General features: G+C 38.9%; 2 protein-coding genes across 2 annotated transcripts; both read left to right on the plus strand.

The window, feature by feature from the left end:
* Window positions 1-14,718: 14,718 nt before the first annotated feature.
* On the plus strand, window positions 14,719-18,162 carry LOC103470306 (chemerin-like receptor 1). Its single transcript, XM_008418659.2, has 2 exons — window positions 14,719-14,872; window positions 17,044-18,162. Exon 2 carries the CDS (start codon window positions 17,049-17,051, stop codon window positions 18,111-18,113), a length of 1,065 nt encoding a protein of 354 aa, XP_008416881.1. The 5' UTR covers window positions 14,719-14,872; window positions 17,044-17,048; the 3' UTR covers window positions 18,114-18,162.
* LOC145552800 (chemerin-like receptor 1) lies at window positions 18,149-24,192 on the plus strand. Its single transcript, XM_081610657.1, has 2 exons — window positions 18,149-18,170; window positions 23,082-24,192. The coding sequence occupies exon 2, from the start codon at window positions 23,087-23,089 to the stop codon at window positions 24,134-24,136; it is 1,050 nt and encodes a 349-aa protein (XP_081466783.1). The 5' UTR covers window positions 18,149-18,170; window positions 23,082-23,086; the 3' UTR covers window positions 24,137-24,192.
* The last annotated feature ends 804 nt before the right edge of the window (window positions 24,193-24,996 follow it).

Below are 24,996 nucleotides of genomic sequence, written 5' to 3' on the forward strand. Positions count from 1 at the left end.
GTTCTGTCTGGACTGTTCCTTTGAATACACCGTTCTAAGAAATAAAATATTTGAGCCTGTGGTATTTAGAAATTAGTAATTTACCTACTTACCTGTAGCTTAATTTGAATCTTGATGGATCTACAACCTCGGCTAGTTAAAAATAATTCGTAAAACAAGATTTTTAACTTACAGATGTTTTAGATTTTCTAATTTTTTTGTGTCGGTTCAAAGAATACATTTGCATTGAGCTTGTGCTTAATATGTCTGTTGTTCCTTATTATTTAGTTGCCATTTTCACCCCCTATAGAATAGGCCCAATTTTTGTTTTTGCTATAAAACTTCAATTTAGCTGCTTAAAACATGGTTAAAAATCATAGCATTTCTGCTTTGGCCTACTTTTCTTTTCCAACAATCCAACTGAACCACTGCTTTGGCTCAGCGGCAAGACAAATGTGGAAGAACGAGCCGCTGATGTTGCAAACGTGATGGCATGAAATGCTGCAGATAAATCTGTGCCCATCTGGCATAAACCCACATGAGCCTCAGGCCCCTCAGCTGCAGAGGCAGTGAAACTGCATGGATATGCAGTAAAATGCCTTTTTCTGAATGCTTCATGGCACTTTTGGATCTCTATCCGAATGGAAAAGTCTCATGAATAGCTTGGAGTCTGTTATCTTTAATATATAAGCTAGGTGTGCTTTTACCCCCTGCTTTCTTCGTGTTAAATGACCAAGATGATGTATGGTAAATGAGGCTCTCTCATTAATGTCAGAGTAGTTAAGGCATTTTGCATTGAAATTGGAGAGCGAATGCGGTTGGATAATTTTCGCTCCAGCTGACCTGCTAACTTAAAGCACACTCCAGAGATGACCTGTCAGAGGCCATTAAAATAACACTCTCTCTTTTCCCTGTTTGCTGGAACTGGGCTCCAAGAGGTGGAAAATCCCATCTGCTCACCTGAAAAAAAAGGTGACCTGTCAGTGCAGGAAATAAATCCCCCTGGCACAGGAACGAAGCATCCCTCCCTATCGGCTCACGCTTCCCCGTCCAGCCTCCGCGGAGCCATCTGCAGGCTTGGCTTTCTGTGTGAGAAGAGACTTTGTTCTGGTTGACAGGGCTGGGTGTCAGAGATCGAGGATCTCGTTAGACAGTCAGAGCAGGAGCTACGGTGGCTCTCTTTACACTCTCTCAGTATGAATGCTTCAGCAGGCACGGTTGCGCTGCGGGTGGAGGAGGGTCGGGGGTCGGGGGTCTCAATATGGATGGCAGAGAGAAGGAGAGTCAGACTTAGACCTGCTGCTCCGCTCGGCTCCAGGCATCGAAAATGTCCATCTTACCAGAGGGAGTCTGCTCCAAAATGCAACAGCCACATTTTCATTGGCAGGATGACAAGCGGCGCTACAAGACAGTTTGAGTGAGGTCAGGATGGCTTTCTCCCCTCAGGTGGCAAGAAGTGAGGGCAGGCGGCTGACTCTGACCGCAGTCCAGGAGCTTCTCTGGGATCAATAAATCACAGATTACAAAAAAAAGGGTAACTATCACAGCTCTATCCAGCTTCCTCCTGTTGGTTACAGAACAATACTGTAAATAATTTCAGCTGCTTCTTAATGTTCGCATTTCAATGTTAAATACTTAGAGCAGGGATGTTGATGAAATGGCCAAACTAAAAACGGTTTTCCACAGTTTCTCCACTTTCCAGACCTTTCTTTAAACACAATATTGTTTCTGTATATAATGGCAGAATCAACACAAAAATGGCTCACCAGATATATCATCAGCTTTCCTTCTGGTCAGTCTCCAAACCTGCATCTAGAATACCCGGGTTGACAAAAAAGGGATTTTCAAAGCATTAATAGTGCTGGCAAATATGCCACTGATGACTTTATACCCTGTATTATCAGTTTGAGGTATTTATGTATTTATTTAGAACAGGAAAATGCAAAAGGCTTAAAATGGAGAAGCAGTCCATTTCTATAATCGTAAGAAACAGAAAATAAAAAGGAAACCTAAAAAAAAACATTGCAGAAGTTCTAAAATCAGTAAATGATCCAACTTAAACTGAGTAAGAAATACTCAGGGATGAATACGGAATGTTACAGAGGGTTTGCTTTTTTAGCATAGGTGTTAATATGCATTAAAGGATGCCAAAATGAAATAATGCTTCACATACACATAATGTAATGTCAAAAAAAGGTTGGGATTCAAATCTATTGGCAAAAATCAGCATGGAAACAATGCTAGTCTGTTTAGATGCTCTGCTCTGTATTTCCCATCCATTAAAAGCAAAAGTGGAATCTTCGCTGTCTAAATAGGTGAACTCCAAATTATTTTTTTCTTTTTCTTGCATAATGACATTCACTGTTTCCTCAAACTGCCTACTTAATACAGTGTTGGCTAATCCTGTGTGTTCCCACACTGCAACACGTAACCTTTAGAGCAGCTCTTATGTAAGTTATAGAGTTCATAATGTGACTTCTTCTTAGGTTTTCACGGACTCTTTTTCCGTTTTTGTCTTAAAACTGACTGCAGAAAATATCTTTCATACTCTGTGGTAAAATGAAAAAATACTAAGACCAGAGGGAAGGTTGGTAATTCATTTTACTGAGTGTTTGTATGGATTAATATATCAACAGTGAGTAAAGTGGAGACTTTTTGCTCCCAACACATCGCCCGAAGCCTGAAGAGACGCGCATGATTTATTCAGTTTATGCTCCATTCTGTCTGTGCGCTTTCTTGTTTTCACAAAGGCTTTCCTTTCACAGAAATGATTGGAGGAGACTGACATGTTCTGAAGCAGGTTTTGGGGTGTCGCTGGCTGTCCTGATGGGCTAAATGATGCCTTATCATAGCACAAACCTCAACATGACGGATGCTGTCCTTCGGGCCCTGACAGAAAGTCAAGTCCTGCTGGCAGGTCAGCAGCTCCAGAGCCAGCGCCTGAGCCAGGTCTAGCAGGTGAGCGGAGAGAAAATGATCTGTTGGAAAGACAGCAGACTGAAATAATTGGATCTCCACAAAGGGGAAAGCCATTACCAAGGACCTCCTCTCGGGCACTTCCTGCTGTTTTCACTTATTATCTCACTTCCAGAGTGGCCTGTGCGGCTCGGAGAGATTGGTGCCTTCGCCGGCAGTCATGTCAAATGAATGTAGCAATGATTCAGGTGTTACTCATTATTCCCCTGACAGTGGAAGAGAGCAGTGGCTGCTGACTTTGTTTGCTTGTTTTGCTAACGTAATAACAGGCACACAATTAAATTATAGTGCCTTGCTGTAGGAATAAAAATAACACAATTCTTCTAGATGACAATGTTTGCTCGTGATTGCTTCCTGAGAGGGTTTGCCTCTAGCTCATTTTTGTCTAACCCGCAAAACCCTCAGATTACTAATGCAGTCTGAGATCTCTTCATCTAACAACCAGCTCTCTCAACTTTGCTTCAGTTTGCTTTGCAAAAAGAAAGTTTGACCTGTACCTTTGTCACAAGCTTTCAATATTACGTTTATGATTGCAAATGATGACACTGACGTTGCTGATCATTTTTTAGAGGAATTCTTAAACCACATAGAGCCATTTTATAGTACAAATCAATACAGTGCATCTGGAAAGTATTCACAGCATTTTGTTGTTTCCATGTTGGTCTATATTGCAGCCTTATTCCAAATTGCTTAAAATGAATCTGCTTTGCAAATTTTTTGATTCCACCTGTGGTAAATTCAATAAACTGGACTTGATTTGGAAGGACACACACCTGTCTATATAATGTCCCACAGCTGACTGCAGGCCAGAGGTCAAATACCAAGCATGAAATCAAAGGAACTGTCTGTAGAGACGGCATCGCCCTGAGACACAAATCGAGGAAAGGATTCAAAAATACGTATTTCTGCTGGTTTGAAGGTCCCAAAAAGCTCATAGATCTCCATTGTTAATAAATAGAAAGAGCCGGCCTAAACGGAGGAGGAGGGCCTTAGTGTGGGATGTAACCAAGAACCTGATGGTCACTCTGTCAGAGCCACAGCAATCTTTTGTGCTTCCTACACTTTTCAACAATGCGTCTTCGTATTGTAGCTTACATCCATCCGCAGGAGCAAAGTAGTTTGTAAAACAGACCAGGGTCCTCTTTGAGGAGGTTCTAATTGTCACCCCGGTTCTTCCATTTGTTTGAGAGTTCTCAACAATAAAGTGCTGCTCTTCTGGGATGTTTGTGGTTTCCTCATGTGAACTTAAAGTTCTCACATTTACCAACACATAATTCCATATTAAAACTGAATAAATATTAACCTCATTATTTTTCAACTAAGTGTTGAGGAAAAGGATACAAGGTTTTCAAAATTTCTTGGAAGTCTGACCTTCAAAATTGTGATGAGTATTTGTACTGGACATCCCTGAATCAGTAGCTTTGTCACACTGCACGGAGAGCACCTTGAATAGCAATTTTCAAGTTATGTGAAAGTTTCTCATTAATATTCAAGCCTGGACTTTCACTAGGCTGATCTGATGCAAGAATATGATTTGATCTGAACCAGTCTATGGCTCTGGCTCTAAGGTCTTGTTCTGCTGGAGGCTAAACCTCCACCCCAGTCTTAAATCTCTTGCAACCTTTGACAATTTTATCCCACGATAGCATGTGATTAGGTTCCCCCATCTTCCCATCAGTGCCTGGTGAAATGTCAAAGCCTGGGATATATTTTTTTTCAATCCAACCCTGTTTCAAACTACACCACTACTTATTCTGGTATGGTGCCGTTTGTCCACCAGTGTTCATAGCAAACCTCATAAAACTGAGTAAATGGAAGGATAATACATACGCCACGACATGCTAACATTAGCTCTACTTTCAGTAGTGTTTGCAGTTTCACTGAAATGTTTGAGTTTCACACATAAAACTTGATATTCAGGTTTTAATGAACAGAAATTAGTATAAAAACATTGCGCAGATATTTTCCTAAGAGCTTCCTCACATGGCGTTGAATGATAGTTATGTCTTACTGACAGGTGCCTCTGAGCCTCGACAGCATCTGGCAACATCCGATAAATCACTGTGGGCCCATATGGTAATAATGCAAGCATCCCATCTGGAGGCTGATTTCTCTGTATTAAACAAAAACAAATTGCCAGAAGCACTTTCAATCCTCTCTCTTCAGCTTCATATTTGCAAGTCCTGTCTGTCAGAGCTCCTTTATCTGCATGCTTGAAAGGGCTGGAAAACCAGATCACAGATGCTAACTGAACAAAGTTTCTGTCTTATTTGTCAGTTTTCAAGAAAAACTTATACTGCAATAGTTCAAAATACGCACTCTATCTACTCACCTGTCAGTCTATCTATCTGTCTTCCTGTCTGGCCATCTATGCTACTGCGCATAATCACAACTGTGTTATTTTTTTTCTCAGTCATTTTGGTGCATTTCTTACATCATTGCTAACATTTGCACAACAACTAGTGTATTTCTCAGAACAATCAGCATCACAAACTGCAAAACCTACAAATGTGTCACTTGTATAAAATGGATATGCAATTTTTCAAAAGAGAGTGTCCGTGTCAATGAAGTGTCACCAAAATGAAATGTCTTGACACCATGTTTATAATTAAGACGGTCAACTGGCTTGAATATGTTTTCATTTTGGAAGTGTTTGCAAAAAAGTGAGATCTTGGAGACCTGAAAATGCTCAAGACGAGACTATTTTCACAGCCAGTTGGAATCCATAGATGTTAACAACTAAATGCAAAGAAGTGATCAATCGGTTTTACAGAGAATGACTATTCGGTATTTATAAGTATAGTTTTCATAAGCAAGTGATAATGTTACAAAACAGAAGAGAAATTTATGGAAGCAGTTGACGCATGTCCAGAAGTGTTTGCAATTTGGTGAAGGAAAAAAAAAGAGAATCTGCTACTATGAAGTGAACAAATAACTAAATGTTATGAAGGTTAATAGAATTTTACTTCTGATCAGAGAAATGCATTAAATTAATTGAGAAATGTCATATTTAGCTGCAATATGTAGTGTAATAAATTAACAAAATATCTTTTCTTACTTACCTTTTTCTGCTGTATTATATTTACAGATATTTTACAGTGTATTTAGCAAGAATATACAGGAATAATTAAACTATTGTTTTGTATTGGCTTTAGTTGGAAATGTGACATGAAATACAAAAACAATAAAAAACAATTTATCTGAAAACACAGAAGATTCTTTGACAGTAAACATCAATACCCAAACCATCAGTACCATAATTTATGGTACTGATGGTACCTTAGAAAAAAGATGCTTTATTGAACAAATAAAGCCAGAAAAAATAAGTTTTCCACATTTGAAGTGTTGTGTGTTTCTGTGTCACAAATTTTAGTATTGGCTGATTTAAAGCTAATTTCTATTTGTTGGGACTCTGCAAGTTTACCTTCTTTTAAATCAGTGGAGGATACACCTCCAAGCTGATCTCTTCTCCCTGCGGTTAGTATAAAAGCCTATTGATGTAAAGATGTAGCATATAGCCATGCTGGCCCATCTGTGCGTAGCGCAGCTGCCAAGTAGGCAGCTTTAATCTTCTGAGAGCAGGGTGCATGTACGTGTCCTGTCAAATCACAAAGACACAACACAACCGAAGCCTCTTTTGATCTCAGCCCAATTTTCTCAAAGTGCTCTCTGTCATTTCCACTTTCATGGTCGGTGTAAATATTTAATATGTGCATCGATAAAGTACCTTGAGATTAGCGTGGACTTTTCCACACAGTTCTGCACACTTGATTCAGCGAGACTCTCCACTGCAGAATGAGTACGGATTCTGATTTCTGGACGTGCAATTTAAAAGGCTTGCAGTCGTAATTATAGCTTAAAATATATGAGGTTCAGACTCATTTATACGCTACTTTGCATTGGTCAATCACAAAAAATCCCAGTAAATCACAGTAGTGGCTGTAATGTCACAAAATGTGAAAGAGTTCAAATAGTTTGAAAACTTTTGTAAGACTGTATGATCAACAGTTTTCACTCACAAATAAAGCAGATAAAACACCATAACCTTTCTTGTGTCCTTCACCCACACCTGCAGAATATATTTATATGTGTATATGTATCTTGTTACTTCATGACATGTAGTATCACAAGCATGCCCTTAAAACTGTATGAGTTATGTTAAAATTCCTGAGAATGTATGTTTGAAGAAATAAAAATCTAAATTTAAATGCACAAGAAACTACCTTGCACATTTGCCCAAGACTTTATGACATATGAGTCACTGAGTCCCTTAGGTAACTTGTCAGAATGACGCTAACAAGAAGGAAACTTCTAATAATAAAAAGCAGAAGTAATAGAGGCTCTGAGAAACTGCAGCATAAATTTGGGAGTTTATTGCAACAACTTGCTTGTCTAACCATTTTAACACATTCTTTGCTCTTACCACTGATGATATGAAATTCAAAGACTCTGCCCACATTTATCCGGACTGCAGCTTTAGATCTGTGGGGAGAAGTTTTATGGAGCTGAGCTGTTTTTCTCAACCGCACTTTAATCTGTGTAATGGATTTCAGATACATGGCAGAAAAGTGGCAATAATCTTCAACTTACCTGAAACTACTATAATACTTAACATCAGACACTGGCAGGCAGGAATTCACAAAAGAGTGAGTGAGTGAGTGAACAATTTAATGTCATATAAAGATAACTACAGCAAAAACAGAAGTTTTAAAATGATTGTGTTATTAATTAAGGGGTAAAGTGATGCCTGCATTTAATAGACACCAAATTTAAGATGAGAACCAAAGTTGTTGATGTGTAAGAAAGCCATTTCTAATATATTGGGACTCAACTGAACCACAGTGAGGGCCATTATCCACAGATGGTGTTCACTGCCCTCAGTTAAGGTGAGTAGCTATGCTCTCTACAAACTATAGAAAAACTGTTTCCTGAAGTACTTTCCAACACAAAGCAAATAAGATTACTTTGCTAAAATTGAAATACTGCAAAATATAAACTAACATTCATGCTGTGAATCAAAATGGGTGCCTTCGGATGGAAATGGTGGAAATAGACACTTTATAAAAACCCACAATGTGACTTAAATATGTAAGAACTGTCACCCCGATGTCTGTGTTTTTGTTTTGCTTTTGTTTATGTCCCACCAGTGTTCATTTTCTGTTCATTTTCTGCATAATGAATTGCCACAAAACACCCAATTTAAAGCCATGTGATGTCAGAGGGTGGTTTAAGAAGCTTTCATTTCCCCAAAATTTTCAGAGTCAAAGTTCATCTGCTGACATTTGCTATTTAGGAAACACAACAGCCCAACAAACGCATTTAAAAAAAGTTGTTTCAAAGCAGAATCACATTGCAAAAATCATTTAGCTTACATTCATAATAAATGTACTTTTAGATTAGCATTAGGAACATTCACATGTGAACTAGAACATTTTAGTGGTGTTGCTCTTTAAGGTGTGTGCTATGTTGCTGGTAATGCAGAGCAAATGTTGCCACGTTGACTAAGCATTTCCTGTTAAAACGCCTTCGATCTGCTAAAGGCAGCTGTGATGCTGATTATTTAAAAAGTACACCACACAACCCGTTTTATAGAAATGACAACAAAACTTTTTAGGTCCAAGTGGAAGAATTAAAAATCTTTTTATTTTTAATGATGCCACCCATTTAACAATGTAACACTGTCAGATAAATACTCCAAACAAACAAAACAAAAATATCTATTTTTAAATTGATTGACTTGTGTAAATTCTTTCTTTTAACTAGGAATCTAAATGATCCCCATCAAGCTGCTTGTGAAACATAAAACAAGTGTCCAGGTTTCATTAGAAAGCTTGCTGATCATTTCCCAAAGTAAGTCTACACCTGCTCAGTGTGCATGTGTTTGATTATTTATAACCTTTGTCTTCATTAGAAAATTGAGTCTGTGAGGCATTGGGCAGGATTTAGAAAGTAATTTTGCTAAAATGCATTTAAGTAGGTCAGATAATCTAGTTTACACAATCTATTATTTTGTAATTTTCCACAGAGTTAAATGATGATCCAGAGTGAAACACGAAGTAATGCGTAACAATTTCTGCTGTCATTATATAATGACATAGTTATGAGTCTGAAGGATTTTGTGACATGTTAAATGACATATTGTTGGTTCAGCTCTTCTTCAATGCATAATGAAGGAAACTTCCTTCTATTTTTTTTTATTTATTTTTTGCAGAAGTGGATTTGGTTTCTATGGAGCCATTTTCCAGCACAATGACATTAGTGTCCTACAGCTATTATTGCTGATTTTAATTATAAGTATCTGTATGTAGTTTGCGTGTTCTACCAGATAATACAGCAAGTATGTTTTCCCCCCACAGTCATGAAACATGCATACCAGGATAATTAGCTGCTCTAATTTGCTGTTAGTTATTAGCATCTGCATAAATATTCATCTTGATGTTTCTGTTTTAGCCCCTCAGGTTCTGAATATTTTTCTCATTGTTCTAATGTCCACATTATTTTGGTAAAATCTTTAAATTAATGTACAGTTTAACTGCTGACCAGAAAATAACCCCTATATATTATCATATATTTATTAAAGAAAAAATTATACCTTTATTGAGCTGGCTGTAGAAATCTCAGAGCTACAGGGATCTGTCAAAATCTCAACTTAATTACAAAAAGCATCACTGGGAGAGGACAATGATCAGGATGTCATGATCTGAATGGAGTTTGTTTTATCATTTTTTTCTGAATACATTTTTGTAACCGTCTTTCTGGTCTATTTGGTAATTGTTTTATTCCTCCTTGCTCCCCGTTTCAGTTCATTTTCTCACATGCTCATTTTTTTCAGGGTGCATGTTGGTAGTGGTAGTGTGATAGTCAAAGGCTGTTTGGCTGCTTCAGGACGTGAAAGACTTGCTGTCACAAAATGGAAACATGAATTCTGCTTGTCGACTAAAACATCCTGACAGACAAAGTCTGGCCATCCATTTAGTGACCTCAAACTCAAATGAACATGGACTGTGTACAGTGGTGGGAAGTAACGAAGTACAAATACTTTGTTATTGTACTTAAGTACATTTTTCGTGTACTTAAGTAGATTTAATAATGGATACTTTCTAATTTTACTCCACTACATTTTACAGTAAGTATCTGTACTTTCTACTTCACTACATTTCTACAAAACTGTTGCGTTACTTGTTACATCCAAGTCAAGTTGTGCTTTTTATCCATTAAAATGTGAAGTTGAGTGACTTAAGGTGGCGCCATAAAATCCAAGCAATAAGGTGACTTACGTGTCTGTTGTCACCCATCGCCTCCCCCTTTACTCGCACACGGAGCTGACATGTGCAGCGGTTTCCTCTGAGCGGGAGAAGATGTCTGTCTGATCGTCAGTTATTTAATAATAAATCATAAGATATGGCGACATGTAAAATCAGCAGCGCTTCACTTTCACAAACGGTGGGGACTTCGTCCAACTTTGAACGTCACTTGGAAAGGAAGCTTTAAAGCAGTGGTCCCCAAACTTTTTCCTGTGAGGGCCACATAACTTTTCCCTTCTCTGCTGGAGGGCCGGAGTCATTTTTTTGAAGGGGGCGGGGGACGCGACGGAACGCGTTAGAAAGGCAAAAACCATTAGTGAAACGGTCACTGGGACTGACTAGTATATATTTCATTGAGGGACACCTGGAATGCACATGTGTTCATCTGCTCTACCGCTAGCAAACAACCGTACTGAACATAAAAGTCAAGCAGTTCCCTAAAAGTCCAACAAAACAAAACACCCACAGTTTACAGGACACACTTCCTGCTAAAGAGCCCCCTGGTGGTTGAAGAAAAATCCACATATAAACCGAAAAATGCAATATGAAAAAAAATCTGAATGCTCTCTCGTATTGTTCGGGGGGCCGGACCAAATGTGGCGGCGTAGTTTGGGGACCACTGCTTTAAAGAAAGGTAAGATCTGTGGACGTGATGCTAGCTAAGCTAGCTGTACAGACACATGTTGCATGTGCGATGAGAAAAAGTTGTCATTCATGCGCTGAATTATTGTGTGGAAGTGTTGACTGAGGTGTTATATGGGACAACGCTGTGACCAAAGTCTGCAATATAATAATATGACATTCAGGAACGATCTGATTCTTCTGGACGGATCTTTACTAAGATTGATGGGACTGAAGCCTCACTGAGAGACGTTCTGTGTTCTTGTAATGCTCTGCGTACACGGCAGTAGCTATTATTTTATTTCATTTAAAAAAAAAATTCCCTTCTCACCCTCCGCGGGTGGTCTGTTTCATCCTCTGAGCTCGGGTCCTCTACCAGAGGCCTGGGAGCTTGAGGGTTCTGCGCAGTATCTTGGCTGTGCCTAGAACTGCACATTTCTGGACTGAGATATCTGATGTTGTTCCTGGGATCTGTTTGAGCCACTGCTCCAGTTTGGGGGTGACTGCCCCGAGGGCCCCGATGACCACAGGCACCACTGTGGTCATCGGTCATTGTGGTGGATGTAGCAATACCAAGTGATTACAACATCATTTATATATATATATATATATATATATATATATATATATATATATATATATATATTTTTTTTTTTTATTTATTTAATTGGCGAATAAATAAAACAAGAACATAAGAATGCAGAGCATGCTCATTGCTCTTGGTTTTTTTTTTTTCGTCACCTGTCATGATGGCAGACTGCAGCAGGAGGGAGGGTGAGAACAGTCATGGTGCTCCTTCTGCTCGGTAACTTCTTGCTTATTGCGCCTTGGACAGTGTTCATAGTTGGGCATTTTTTACTGTTAATTGTTGTGTTTAATGGTGCAGACAGTTGTGCTCAGTTGTGGCAGACAGTTCTGACATTGGCTATATGGGCAACCGCCCAGGGCGTTATTTTTTTTTAGGGATGGCAGGTGACTAAACAAAGCAAAATAAAGAAGAGTTTGAATTGATACTGGTTAAATTTATTTCAGGTCTTAGTATTTAATAACTAGGTGTTTTTATGGGAATGTGGATCTTTCTGATCAATTTGAGAAGCAATTTTGATAGGTAAACTTAATTTTATTATGTCATGTAGTGCAGGGTGTTGATCGAAGGTAAACTTTACACCTTAAATGCATAACAATACCAATTTAAACTTTGAGCAACTTGGTAAAACTGTATTTCGTAACATTAAAACATGCCTCTATATAAAGATGTAATCCATGTTTCTGTCTCATATTTGTATGGCATTAAAAGGACCTGGAACTTTTTTTTTCCACTGAAAGCTCTGGTTTGCTCAAAAAATGCCATGTGGGTGAAATTTTATGGATGATACTCTGATGTCCCATTCTCCTGAAGGCAGCACAGAGCTGCGCCACCAGAAACCGACAGAAACACTGAAGAGAAGAAGAGCTATGATTAATGTAGATACAATTCTATTCATGTTTTAATGTTGCAGGGCACTGTCATATTGCAAATAGTTCAAAGTTTAAACTGGCATGTTGTACATCTTTTATCTGCTCATTTTGTGGAATATTTAACAACTAGAAAATGGCAAAGAACAAGAATATTTTTCCACTCTGATTGGCTGCTGTTAGGCCTACCGGTTTTAAGTTGAATGAATGTCCATTCATTGCATTTTTTGTAAACACCTGTGAAAATAATCTCTATTCACATGACTTTTTTGTTCTCTGGGAAATTATTTTTGATGATAAATACAGAAACAAGCAACTATGATTCATGTTCAAAAGTAATTTTTTTAACGTTCCATCTTATAGTAATAACTTAACAAAATTGTTTATTTGACTTCAAAGACTAGAGTCAAGACTGCTTTACATTTAATTTATACGTTGAAAATTTGTATAGTAAAATGCAATAAATTAGTTGTGATGTACAGAAGATAAACATTAGCTAGCTCAAGAATATGTTTAGCTCTTAATATATAATAGTAAAGGTTAGTTATAAAGACTAGATGACATTTATGGTGATACATTGCAAAATAAAGTCTGCAAATTGATTGTAGAATGATTTCATTTTTTACAACACTTTGCATGAGCTACCCTCAAACTAAGCGCTTTGTGTTTTACAACTACATTTCCTGTGGACTTAAAATTTTGTTTGGTTTCAAAATTATGTTTAGAATATATTAAACACATTAACTTTAATATATTTTACACTATAATTAACATATGGTATAGAATACAGACTTCAATGGTTTGGAAGACAAAAATATTTCAAAATGTCCAAGATTTTTTTTTAAAAAGTTTGTGAATCTATCACAAAAGACAGAGTAAATAGACAGAGAATTTCAGTTTTGGGTTAACAAAATATTGGTAAATATGACATAAAAAACTGTTAAATTATGGAAAATATTTTGATGGAAATTCTGAAAAAATAAAATAAAATACAGAAAATGTCCTGGTAACTCTCTGCCAGGACATTTTTTTTTTTTTTTTTACAGAATTTCTGTCAGAAGTTTCCCGTAATTTAACAGTATTTTATTTCAAAAATTTCCATTAAAAAAAACAGTGAAATTAATTTGAGAAGCAATTTTGATAGGTTAACTTAATTTTATTGTGTCATGTAGCGCAGGGTGTTTGTCTTGGTCTTGATTTGGTCTTGGGCTCGGTGGTCTAGACTACAACTCTGCTACGTGGCTCCTTAGTTCCACGTCCACCACTGCCAGTTGGATTTCTTTCAAAATAAATGCCACTAGTGGCAAAAATAAGTGAAGTTCATGCTGTTAGGACAAGAGACAAGATGTTTCCATCCCTGAAATTATGATGCATAGAATCAAATATTTAAGTCTAAACTATGTTACAGAGTAAACTCAATAAAAACATGCTTTATCTGTGGCATTGTTCATTAAAATGGCACATTACTGATGTATTAAAATTAAATATGATTGGTACACTTAATGATATTAGCAATTAGGTATTAATCAGCAAGTACTTTTACTTAAGTATTTTTAAAAGCCAATACTTTTTTTACTTTTACTTAAGTAAAATGGTAATGTGGTACTTCTACTTTTACTTGAGTATATTTTTGTCTGTGTATTTGTACTTTTACTTAAGTACATTTTTTTGCGTACTTTCTCCACTATTGGCTCTGTAGCAGGACAGTGATCCAAAATACACACCAACAATTCCACCTCTAAGTGGCTTAAGAAAAACAAAATGAATTTTGTTTTTGAAATTTGACAAAATTTCAAAGTCAAAGTCCTATTGAGATGCTGTGGCATAAAGGCCTTTCATGCTTGAAAACCCTACAGTGTGGCTGAAATATAACAATTCTGTAAAGAAGAGTGGGTCAAAATTCCTCCCCACCACAGGAAAATATTGCAACGTATTGCAAAAGCTTGACTGAAGCTGTTGCAGCAAATGGTGCAACAACCAGATATTAGGCTTAGAGGGCAACCACTTAGTAAACCAGCACACCACCTTCTTTTAAAAACAAAATTTTTAATTTATTAGTTGTTTTTGACTTGTATTTGAATTGGTTTGACGTTCTGAATCACGGAAGGGAGCAAACATCTTTTCACACCTCTGTACTAAATATAATGTGATAAATGACTCAAGATAAAGTTGTAGAAATACATGTTAAACACAGCTTAAAATGTATTTCCCTTAAAGTTTGCATTATAGTATGTCGCCAGGCTTATGAAGCAAAACAAAAGGGCTTTTGAGATCATACTGTCAATGATTAAATTTTGAAAATGCAAAAATCTACATGATTGTTTGTAATCAGCATTTTATGAATTACAGTGAAACGTATAAAAACAATGTCTCAAAACAAAACAAAACAAAACAAAACAAAAAACAACTGTCAAACATTGACGCAGCGATGGCAGCATGAATTTTTAAAAAGGCACGAACAGTTCCGGACACATGCAGAAACCACAGTTTTTATTTCCTCTGTTGAGCAAAGCGACCACACTCAACCCAGTCAATCAGTAAGTACAACTGGCATATTTACTCCAGCTGTTACATTTTTTTTGAGAACTAAGTCAAACATCTGCAACAAAAGTTAGGGTTTTACTTAGTTCTTCACTACATGTGATAACTGCTAGCAACAGCGGCATTGGAGGCCCTCGCTGCGAAGCGCGCCAAAGGCCTATTGGCAACTGCGGGGGTTCCAGCAGCGCCAGCAGCTCTTGCCACCGCCGACGCTCTCGCGCAGTTCCCACAGCCATCTGCCATGCGACACACCTACATCTTCCGCAGCACTACCTGACGGCGCACAAGCGCAGTCGATCTGAATTGCAATTTCAACCTATTGGGCTCTTTAGAGGCCACTGTTCACTGCAAATAGGATGATGCATGTATGATTTAGAGCAGTCTTTCTTCCAACAGAAAGAAACACTGCTCTAACTGCTCCTTCCAACAGGTGACTTCCTGTTGGATCTGTTGGAAGGGGGTGGGGCTAAACTGATGTCACCAATTGACCATTTAAATGTGATTAGCTCTGGTTTGTGATGAAACAAATGAAGTTTGATGCAGCTGGGAGCTTATATGGGGAAGTTATTCCATCTTGATGTTTCATGGAGAATGGCCAGATTTTAGGCTTAGCCACGCCCACATGCTTTAATTCCTTTGTTAACTTTTGACCCTCAATGCCTCAAGACTATGCTGTCTGAGTTTGAAGCCTGGGTCTCGAAAGTTCTAGGACGAGTTCGTTCAGATACGGTATCAATACAATAGACAAAATGGCAGCTTTGACTCAACATGGTAGACGTCCTGTTGGGTTTAGAGCATGGCTCCAAGAAACTTTTTTGTAGGTCCTCACAAGATACACATGTGTACCAAGTTTCATAATTCTGGGATAAAGCATGGCTGGGGGCTGATTTTAAAAAAAAAAATTCTAGGGGACACTGTGGAAGAATTAGGCCACACCCACCACATTTCGGACTGCAGTCCTGACAAGGGCTGGACAAGGATCGATCTCAGTGAGTTTGGTGTAGCTGGGAACTAATGAGGGGAAGTTATTCCACCTTGAAGTTTCATGGAGAATGGCCAGATTTGAGGCTTGGCCACGCCCACATGCTTTGACATAGAAAAATTCTTTTGATAACTTTTGACCTGTGCTGACCTGGGACTTCGCCGCGCTGCCATAGCCACGCCCTCCACTGAAAACTCTTGCCGCTTTAAAGCAAGTGAGACCAACTTGTTATTAGTCGTCTGACACAAGATCATCTTGATTAAGGTCAAGAGAGCCAGAGTTGGAGCTTTCCAAGTAAAAAAAGTCACTTCCTGTTCTGAGGGGGCGGGTCTTAGGTGAGGTCAGATTATGACGACATAGGATCGTTAGGCAACCAACCAGGATCCCTCATGCCAAGTTGGGGGAAACCGTAGATCGTAGAGATCTGAAACTCGGTACATAGGTAGATCCCCCCGATTCAAGAAAAAGTCTTTTGGAGGTACCCTCTAAAATGCACAGGGAGGCAGCCATTTTGGGTCAAAGGCCAAATTTTGGCCATTTTTCATTTTTACTCATGTCGAACTTTGACAAACTCCTTGGCTTCATTCTTGATCAGAATGCAGTAAAGGCATGGGGCTTTAAAAGTTATCAATAAAATTGACTTTTCGTATATGTTCAGGGGGCGTGGCAGAACGGCCAACTTGGCATACTCGCCAAGTTTGCCGAGTATGCCGAAACAAACGAAATGCTACAACTTTCTCATAAAAAGGTCAATTGGCACCAAACTCATGTTAAGGGGCGCTGTAGAGTAGTTTGGCCATGCCCACTTGCGATTCCACCGGAATCCAAAAATTTTGGTTGGGAGACGAGTATGGGTCAAGTCGAGAAATCTTGCGATTACAATATGCCTTCGCCAGCGCTTCGCTGCTCGGGCCTAATAAATGTCGTTGACACAATAAAATGGAATATTCCTCTGGAAACAAAATGAACAATGTGAAAAGATCAAACAGATCGCTTACAAGCAACCACAAAATATCTCCGATCTTTAAAAGTAAGGGCTTAGAATGCAGTACTGAAGTTTCGTGGGGGATGGAAGTGTTGAGAAACCTCCCGTCAGCTGATCATATATGCAGTTTCTAAAGCAAAGGATTTTTTTTTGTATTTATAATCAATAATGTCTTAGAAATTTCATCTTTCTTCTGGAAGGTAAAATGGAAGACGTCGATTATGTGGAATACTCACATTACACCTACTCAAGCAACATGACATCTGAAGGAAGAGCTTTAGAACACAAACTAAGTTGTCTGAAGGAAGCCAGTTGCGTGGTTCTGACTGCAATCAATGTGGTAATTTTTCTGCTGGGTTTTCTTGGGAACATGCTGGTCATCTGGATCTCTGGCTTTAAGATGAGGAAGACTGTGAACACCACTTGGTACCTGAGCCTCGCCATCTCTGACTTTTTATTCTGTGTTTTTCTGCCATTTAACATCGTCAATATAGCAGTGAAAGAGTGGTTCTTTGGTTCCTTCATGTGCAAGTTCACCTCTGCAGCGTTGTTCATCAACATGTTCAGCAGCATCTTCCTCCACATTGTCATCAGCATTGACCGCTGTGTGTCTGTCATGTTTCCAGTTTGGGCCCTCAACTACCGCTCTGTTCAAAAGGCATCAGCCATGGTTGTTTTTGCTTGGCTTCTCGCCCTCGGAATGTCCATTCCCTCATTGATCTACCGTAAGGTCAAGATGATTGATGGAATTCAATTCTGCTACAATAACTACATCCCAAAATCTGCTAAAACAATTACCACTGTGATCCGTTTCATTGCGGGTTTCGTGGTTCCGTTCACCATCATTATCATCTGTTACTCAATCGTAATCTTCAAACGTCAAAACAACAGGATTGCAAAGTCCTCCAAACCCTTCAAAGTACTGACTGCTCTCACTGTTACATTTTTCGTGTGCTGGCTGCCCTACCACGTGTTTGTCCTGATGGAGCTGAACCACCACCAACACGACTACAAGTTGTTAGTCACTGCAATTAGAGTGAGTGTCAGTTTAGCATCAGCAAAGAGTTTCCTCAACCCACTGCTGTACATCTTCATGGGAAAAGACTTCCAGAAGAAGCTACAGAGCTCTTTGCTTTCAAAGATGGAGAACGCAATGGCTGAGGAAGGACGCACTACCAGTCACACTACCAGTCACACTACCAGTCACACTACCAGTCACACTACCAACTCCATGGACGGCAGAACTTCCATGCTGAGTTTGAGGCATTGACGTTTATATGAAGCAAAATAAATAAGTAAATAAAATTTCTGGAAATATATTTTGACAGTGAGTATATTTCATAAATTGTTGCGTTCTGTTTCTGTGTATTTAATTATTGGGTTTTTTCTGTGTCCTGCGAGTCTCTGTGTTGTCCTGTCCTCCGTGTTGATTGATCCTAGCTGTGTCTAGTTCCCTGATTACCCTCCATGTGAATTTAAGTCCACCTGTTGTCTGTGTCCCTTGTCGGGTCCTCGTCATACATTTGTTGTCTGTCCACGTCCAGCACTGCCTGTGACTTTGAGTTGGTTACCTTAATTTATCATTAAATCATCTTCTAAATATGACAACCTGGGCTCATCTGCGTTTCTTCTCACCACTTCACCTGCAAATTATGACACAAATTTATATATTCTTCTTTTACCAGAAGTGAGTGGAGTTGTCATCTCTTGCTGCACACTTTTTTGACAATGTGTTAATAAAGACTATTAAAACAAGTCGTGTAAGGAAATCTGTACATACGTAATTTGATGTATAAAATCCTTGTCATTTGTTCAATTAAAAAAAAATTATCTGCTCATTTTGTTTCTCTACAATCTGTTTTAGTCATTATTTTATCTATATTTGAGAAGTCTAAGCATTTTCAAGGCTAGTATATTCTCAAAAATACTAACAGAACAAGAATTTTCCTCTTGAATGGGGAAAACCTAAGATGAATCGGCTGAAATGTGTATTTGGAGGAATCCATTATTTAAGCCCTATTGCTTCTTTAACAAATAGAAAAACAAGAATATTATGCACGCATTTGAACGTATTAGTTTTTTTTAAAAGACTATCTTAACAGTTCTCTCTAAATACATAAGTACAATAATTATTATTAAACTAGAATACTTGTTATTGAAAAGTTAAATTATTTCACATTGTATGGATTAATTACTCAGAATGACATTTCAAGTTCTCATGGGCGTCAAACGCATGCGGCAAGTGGGTGTTTAAACACCCACACTTTTTCTCATAAAATTGTTAAAATGGCCTTTTTGGCGCCCTGGGTGAACCACCTTTTCGTCCCCCTGGCGTGAAGTTGCAGACGGGAGTTGTGGTTTGTTTGATGATGTGTTACGTTACTGGTCCCTGAATCGGTTAGGTGGGAAAAACATGATGGATCTGTAAACGTTCAGAAGAAGCACAGCGGCCATGAACACAATGTATAGCGTGGAATCTAGAGCCAAACGTATGGCGGCGGCGGGACCTGTGACTTCGCCGCGCTGCCATGGCCACGGCCTCCACTGAAAACTCTTAGCGCTTTAAAGCAAGTGAGACCAACTTGTTATTAGTCATCTGACACAAGATCATCTTGATTAAGTCAAGGGAGCCAGTGTTGGAGCTTTCCAAGTAAAAAAAAGTCGCTTCCTGTTCTGAGGGGGTGGAGCTTAGGTGAGGTCTGACTATGATGACATAGGATCGTTAGGCATCCAACCAGGATCCCCCATGCCAAGTTTGGTGCCAATTGACCTTTTTATGAGAAAGTTATAGCAATTCCACCTCTAAGAGGCTTAAGAAAAACAAAATGAAGACTTTGGAGTGGCGTAGTCAAAGTTCTATTGAGATGCTGTGGCATAAAGGCCTTTCATGCTTAAACCCTACAGTGTGGCTGAAATATAACAATTCTGTAAAGAAGAGTGGGTCAAAATTCCTCGTCACCACAGGAAAATACTCTGCAACGTATTGCAAAAGCTTGACTGAAGCTGTTGCAGCAAATGGTGCAACAACCAAATGGCTTAGAGGGCAACCACCTAGTAAACCAGCACACCACCTTCTTTTAAAAACAAAATTTTGAATTTACTTGTGTTGTTTTTGACTAATATTTGAATTGGTTTGACGTTTTGAATCACTGAAGGGGGCAAACATTTTTTCACACCTCTGTACTAAATATAATGTGATAAATGACTCAAAGTCGTAGAAATACATGTTAAGCAGAGTTTAACATGTATTTCCTCTAAAGTTTGCATTATTGTTTGTCGCCAGGCTTTTGAAGCAAAACAAAAGGTCTTTTGAGATCATACTGTCAATGATTAATTAAAATAAAATAAAATTAAAGCAAATAAAAAAATCTACATGATTGTTTGCAATCAGCATTTTATGAATTACAGTGAAACGTATAAAAACAATGTCTCAACCCCCCCGTCCCAAAAATACAAACATTGACGCAGCGATGGCAGCATAAATTTTAAAAAAAGCGCAAACACATGCAGAAACCTCAGTTTTTATTTCCAGTATTTATTTTTAACCCTCCTGTCGTCCTCATTTTCTGTATACACCCTGTGTCCTCCGGGTCAAAATGACCCGTCTCCACTAAACCCCCAATATAAGCAGCTTAATTGAATTTTAAACACCAAATTTCATCTTGTATATTGTCATTCACCACAAAATGTGTGAATACTTGAGTTTTCCCTCTCCACTTGAATTTCTATAGCTTAAGAAAATAAAAAAATGTGCAAAAAGGGGTTTTGAATGCATTTTTATTCATCTCAGTGACTCATTTTCTTTTACTTTTCTCCAGTGAACAATTTAAGAGAATGTACAATACAAAAATATGAAAAATAACATAACCCATTCAATTAATTAGCACATGTAGGGCAGTATGCAAGTGCACAGCAATTTGCAGATATATTTCTTACACCTGCAGCACACAGTATGTGTTTTACAGTCCTTCTTTTGAGGGCAGAACTGACATCTCTTCCTCTTACTTGGCTTAGCTGGGGAAGTGGCTGTGGTAGATGGATCCTCAGGTTGATCAGGAGCTGCTGCACTCTGAATAGCTTTCACAACTGCTGCTGAGGCTTCTGTGCGGGGGACATGCTTCCTTCTTTCAATGAGTGGAGTTACAAGTGCCTTTCCTAGCTGCTCCAGGAACACCCTCCTCTTGTTGTGCTTACGAGACATCCAGGTTGGGTTGATGTCTCTCCAAATCACAAAGGCATTGTAGGAGGACACATCAATGATGTTGTGGAAGATGACCAGGGGCCAGCGGGCGGTCATTCTTCTGCAGCTATATGTTCCAATCACCTTGTCTAGGTTGTCCACACCTCATTAGTTGCGGTTGTATTCCAGGATGATGATTGGCTTCCTGTCCTCACGATCATTAATGTCGCCGTCTTTGTGCAGTGTGCTCAGAAGAACTACATTCTTGTTTTTCTTTGGGAGGTAGGAAACTAGAGTGGTGGTGGGCGTGAAGGCAAACTTTGAGGAGAAGACCTCTCTCTCCTTTGACGCAAGCAGTGCAGGTGGGAGCTCAGGCTTGTTCTTTCGAACTGTACCAACCATGGTGATCTTCCTCTTCAGGAGCTGCTGTCAGAGTTCATAAGAGGTGAAGAGATTGTCACATGTCACATTGTGACCCCTCAGTCCCTCTGTCACATCAAGCACAACTCGCATCCCCTGGTTCTTCTCTGGGCATCCACTGGTTGACTTCCCAGTGTAGACTTGCATTTTCCAAGCATAGCTTGATTTGGCATCGCAAGCCACCCATGACTTGATCCCATATTTTGCTGGGTTGCTGGGCATATACTGCCGGAAAGGACAACGACCTTTGGACAAAAGACATTAGCATCAGTGATTAGTATCAGTGTCACAGAAAACAGTCAAAGAAATCAATAGTGAAAATCACTTTTATTACAAATATGAAAACAGATTACCTCTAAATGGAACCAGTTGCTCATCCACTGTTACATCAGGCCCTGGATTGTAGAGGTAGGGCAACCGCTCCACCCACTTGTCCCATACCTCTCTTATGGCTGCAAGTTTGTCTGTCACACGTCTTGCTGGTCTTGATTCACGGTCATCAAATCGTATCAGTCTTGAGTAGGTGTGAAAGAGTTTGAGGTGCATTGTGGCTCGGAAAATTGGCCTTCCACTCTCTGCATCCCATAGACTAGCTGCAGCGTCACCTCGGGACCTGTATACACCTGCTAGGATTAGCAGCCCTAAGTAGGCCTGCAGGTCAATCTCATCCATCTTTTTCCAGCTGTCTCCATATTTGCGAAAACCCTCCAGATTTGTCATCTCCAGGATTATTTTTTCTATTGCTGGTGTGATAAACAGGTAGAATGTAGAAACAATATCATGGGCATGAGAAACGGCATACCTTGTGGGTCCTGGGGTCATCTTTATAATGTTTTGTTCTGCATGCCTGCCGTGTTGGTCATATGCTGCTGAGGACCATGTTATTTTGCCATTTTTTGAAAGGAAAGTCTCACTTTCAGCTTCAGGGTTTTCTTCTTCTTCTGAAGATGATTCATCATGCTCTGGGTTGTATTCCTCTCCATCTTCTTCTGGTACATCCTCTGCTTCCTCTTCTGAATCAGAGTTATCTTGCTGGACATGTGAGAAAATCGCCTCTAAAGCCTCTTCAGTGTTATAACGCACACTCATGGCTTCAGCACAGACACAATTCGGGGTCCTGTTATGCAGGACCTTTTATAACCTCTTGAAATAACAGGTGTTCTTCTGAAGTCTGCGAGAACACCACCTGATTTGCCTTGTTTACTTCTGCTACTGATTGACACAACTAAAACTTTTACATTTTGTGGTTTGTAAATAACTCTGTGACCTTGATTTCAACTCTATTTGCCTCACGGGTCATATTGACCCAAAGACCATCTTTGAACCTTTTTTTGTACAGCTTACATGGAAATGTGAATAAAAACAACATTTAACTTTTTCTATTGTATGGGCCAATCTAGCCAATCTAGGAAAAGTCTTAAAATCTCAAGTTAAAAAAATAACATTTAGGGGATTTTTGGGGGGGGTTTAACACAGTGGCGGGTCATTTTGACCCAAGGACAACAGGAGGGTTAAGACTCTATTATTTAGTTTTCATTTTAAAATCAACCATAATTCTTTTTATTTATTTATTTTTTGATTATTCCTTTTTTATTTGTAATCAATAATGTCTCACAAAATTTTTCTTTCTTCCGGAAGGTAAAATGGAAGACTTCAGTTATGAGGAATTCCCAGATTACAACTACTCAAACAACTCGAGTATCGGCAACATCCTGACACCCGAAGAAACAGCTTTTGAACACAAACCAAGTTGTCTGAAGGAAGGCACTTGTGTGCTTCTGACTGCAATCTATGTGGTAATTTTTCTGCTGGGTTTTCTTGGGAACATGCTGGTCATCTGGATCTCTGGCTTTAAGATGAGGAAGACTGTGAACACCATTTGGTACCTGAGCCTCGCCATGTCCGACTTTTTATTCTGTGTTTTTCTGCCGTTTAACATTGTCTATATAGCAGTGAAAGAGTGGTTCTTTGGTTCCTTCATGTGCAAGTTCACCTCTGCAGCGTTGTTCATCAACATGTTCAGCAGCATCTTCCTCCACATCGTCATCAGCATTGACCGCTGTGTGTCCGTCATGTTTCCAGTTTGGGCCCAGAACTACCGCTCTGTTCAAAAGGCATCAGCCGTAGTTGTTTTTGCTTGGCTTCTCGCCGCCGGAATGTCCATTCCCTCATTGATCTACCGTAAGGTCCATACGAATTCTGATGGAACTCAGTCCTGCTACAATAATTACGGCCCAAAATCTTCTCACATGATTACTGTTGTGACCCGCTTCATTGCGGGTTTCGTGGTTCCTTTCACCGTCATTATCATCTGTTACTCCATCATCATCTTCAAACTTCAAAACAACAGGATGGCAAAGTCCTCCAAACCCTTCAAAGTAATGACTGCTCTCATTGTTACATTTTTCGTGTGCTGGCTGCCCTACCACGTGTTTGTCCTGATGGAGCTGAACCACCACCAACACGACCACAACGTTTTAACCACTGGAATTCATGTGGGTGTCATTTTAGCATCAGCAAACAGTTTCCTCAATCCATTGCTGTACTTCTTCATGGGAAAAGACTTCCAGAAGAAGCTAAAGAGCTCTTTGCTTTCAAAGATGGAGAACGCAATGGCTGAGGAAGGACGCACTACCAGTCGATTCCTGTCCAGGTCCAGCTCCAGGGACGGCAGAGCTTCCACTCACATTTAGAGGCGAGGATGTTTATATGAAGCAAAAAATAAGTAAATAAAATGTCTAGAAATATATTTTGACATTGAGTATATTTCATGAATTGTGTATTGAAATCAAATTTGTTTATGTTTACTACAAAAACAATCAGTAAGTGATATAAATGTCATGGTTTTAAGTGTTAAGATCAAGATTTAAAAAATCAATTGTATTTTATATAGAAAAACGAACAATGCACTCATCCAAAGGCAAAACCTTGTATATTTATGCTCAAGCATTACATCCACCAAAGGTTTGCTATTTGCAATTAGCAGAAACATTTACTGGCTTTGAACTCTGCTGAATCCAGATTGGGTTGAATTGATTGTTCAGAGTACCATGTGACAAACTTGTTATAACAGCAACAAAGTTGACCAACAGTAACATAGGTGATAAGATTGGACCAGAATAGGACCAGGATTGGACCAGGTAGGGCTACCTTGAAAAAAGAGGTATCACGTGGATAGAGTCACAAACTACAGAAAACAACTCTGATTCCACTCTTTGGTGTACAACGGAACAAGATGGAGGATATGAAAATATCTTTGTCCCCTGGATACTCTGAACTGCTTTTACCAGAAGTGAGTGAAGTTGTTGTCATCTCTTGCTGAACAGTTTTTTGACAATGTGTTAGTAAAGATTATTAAAACAAGTCATGTAAGAAAATGTGTACATATGTAATTTGATGTATAAAATCTTTATTGTCATTTGTTCAATAAAAAACTGAATCTGCTCATTTTGTTTCTCTACAATCTGTTTTAGTCATTATTTTATCTATATTTGAGAAGTCTAAGCATTTTTCAAGGCTAGTATATTCTCAAAAATACTAACAGAACAAGAAT

Source organism: Poecilia reticulata, chromosome 9 (assembly GCF_904066995.2).
Source record: "Poecilia reticulata chromosome 9, P_reticulata-male-v2, whole genome shotgun sequence".
Classification (NCBI taxonomy): domain Eukaryota; kingdom Metazoa; phylum Chordata; class Actinopteri; order Cyprinodontiformes; family Poeciliidae; genus Poecilia; species Poecilia reticulata.

Bases quoted from the DNA above. Each gene is read 5' to 3' on its own strand.
- LOC145552800 (XM_081610657.1), top strand. From the start codon at position 23,087: ATGGAAGACTTCAGTTATGAGGAATTCCCAGATTACAACTACTCAAAC.
- LOC103470306 (XM_008418659.2), top strand. From the start codon at position 17,049: ATGGAAGACGTCGATTATGTGGAATACTCACATTACACCTACTCAAGC.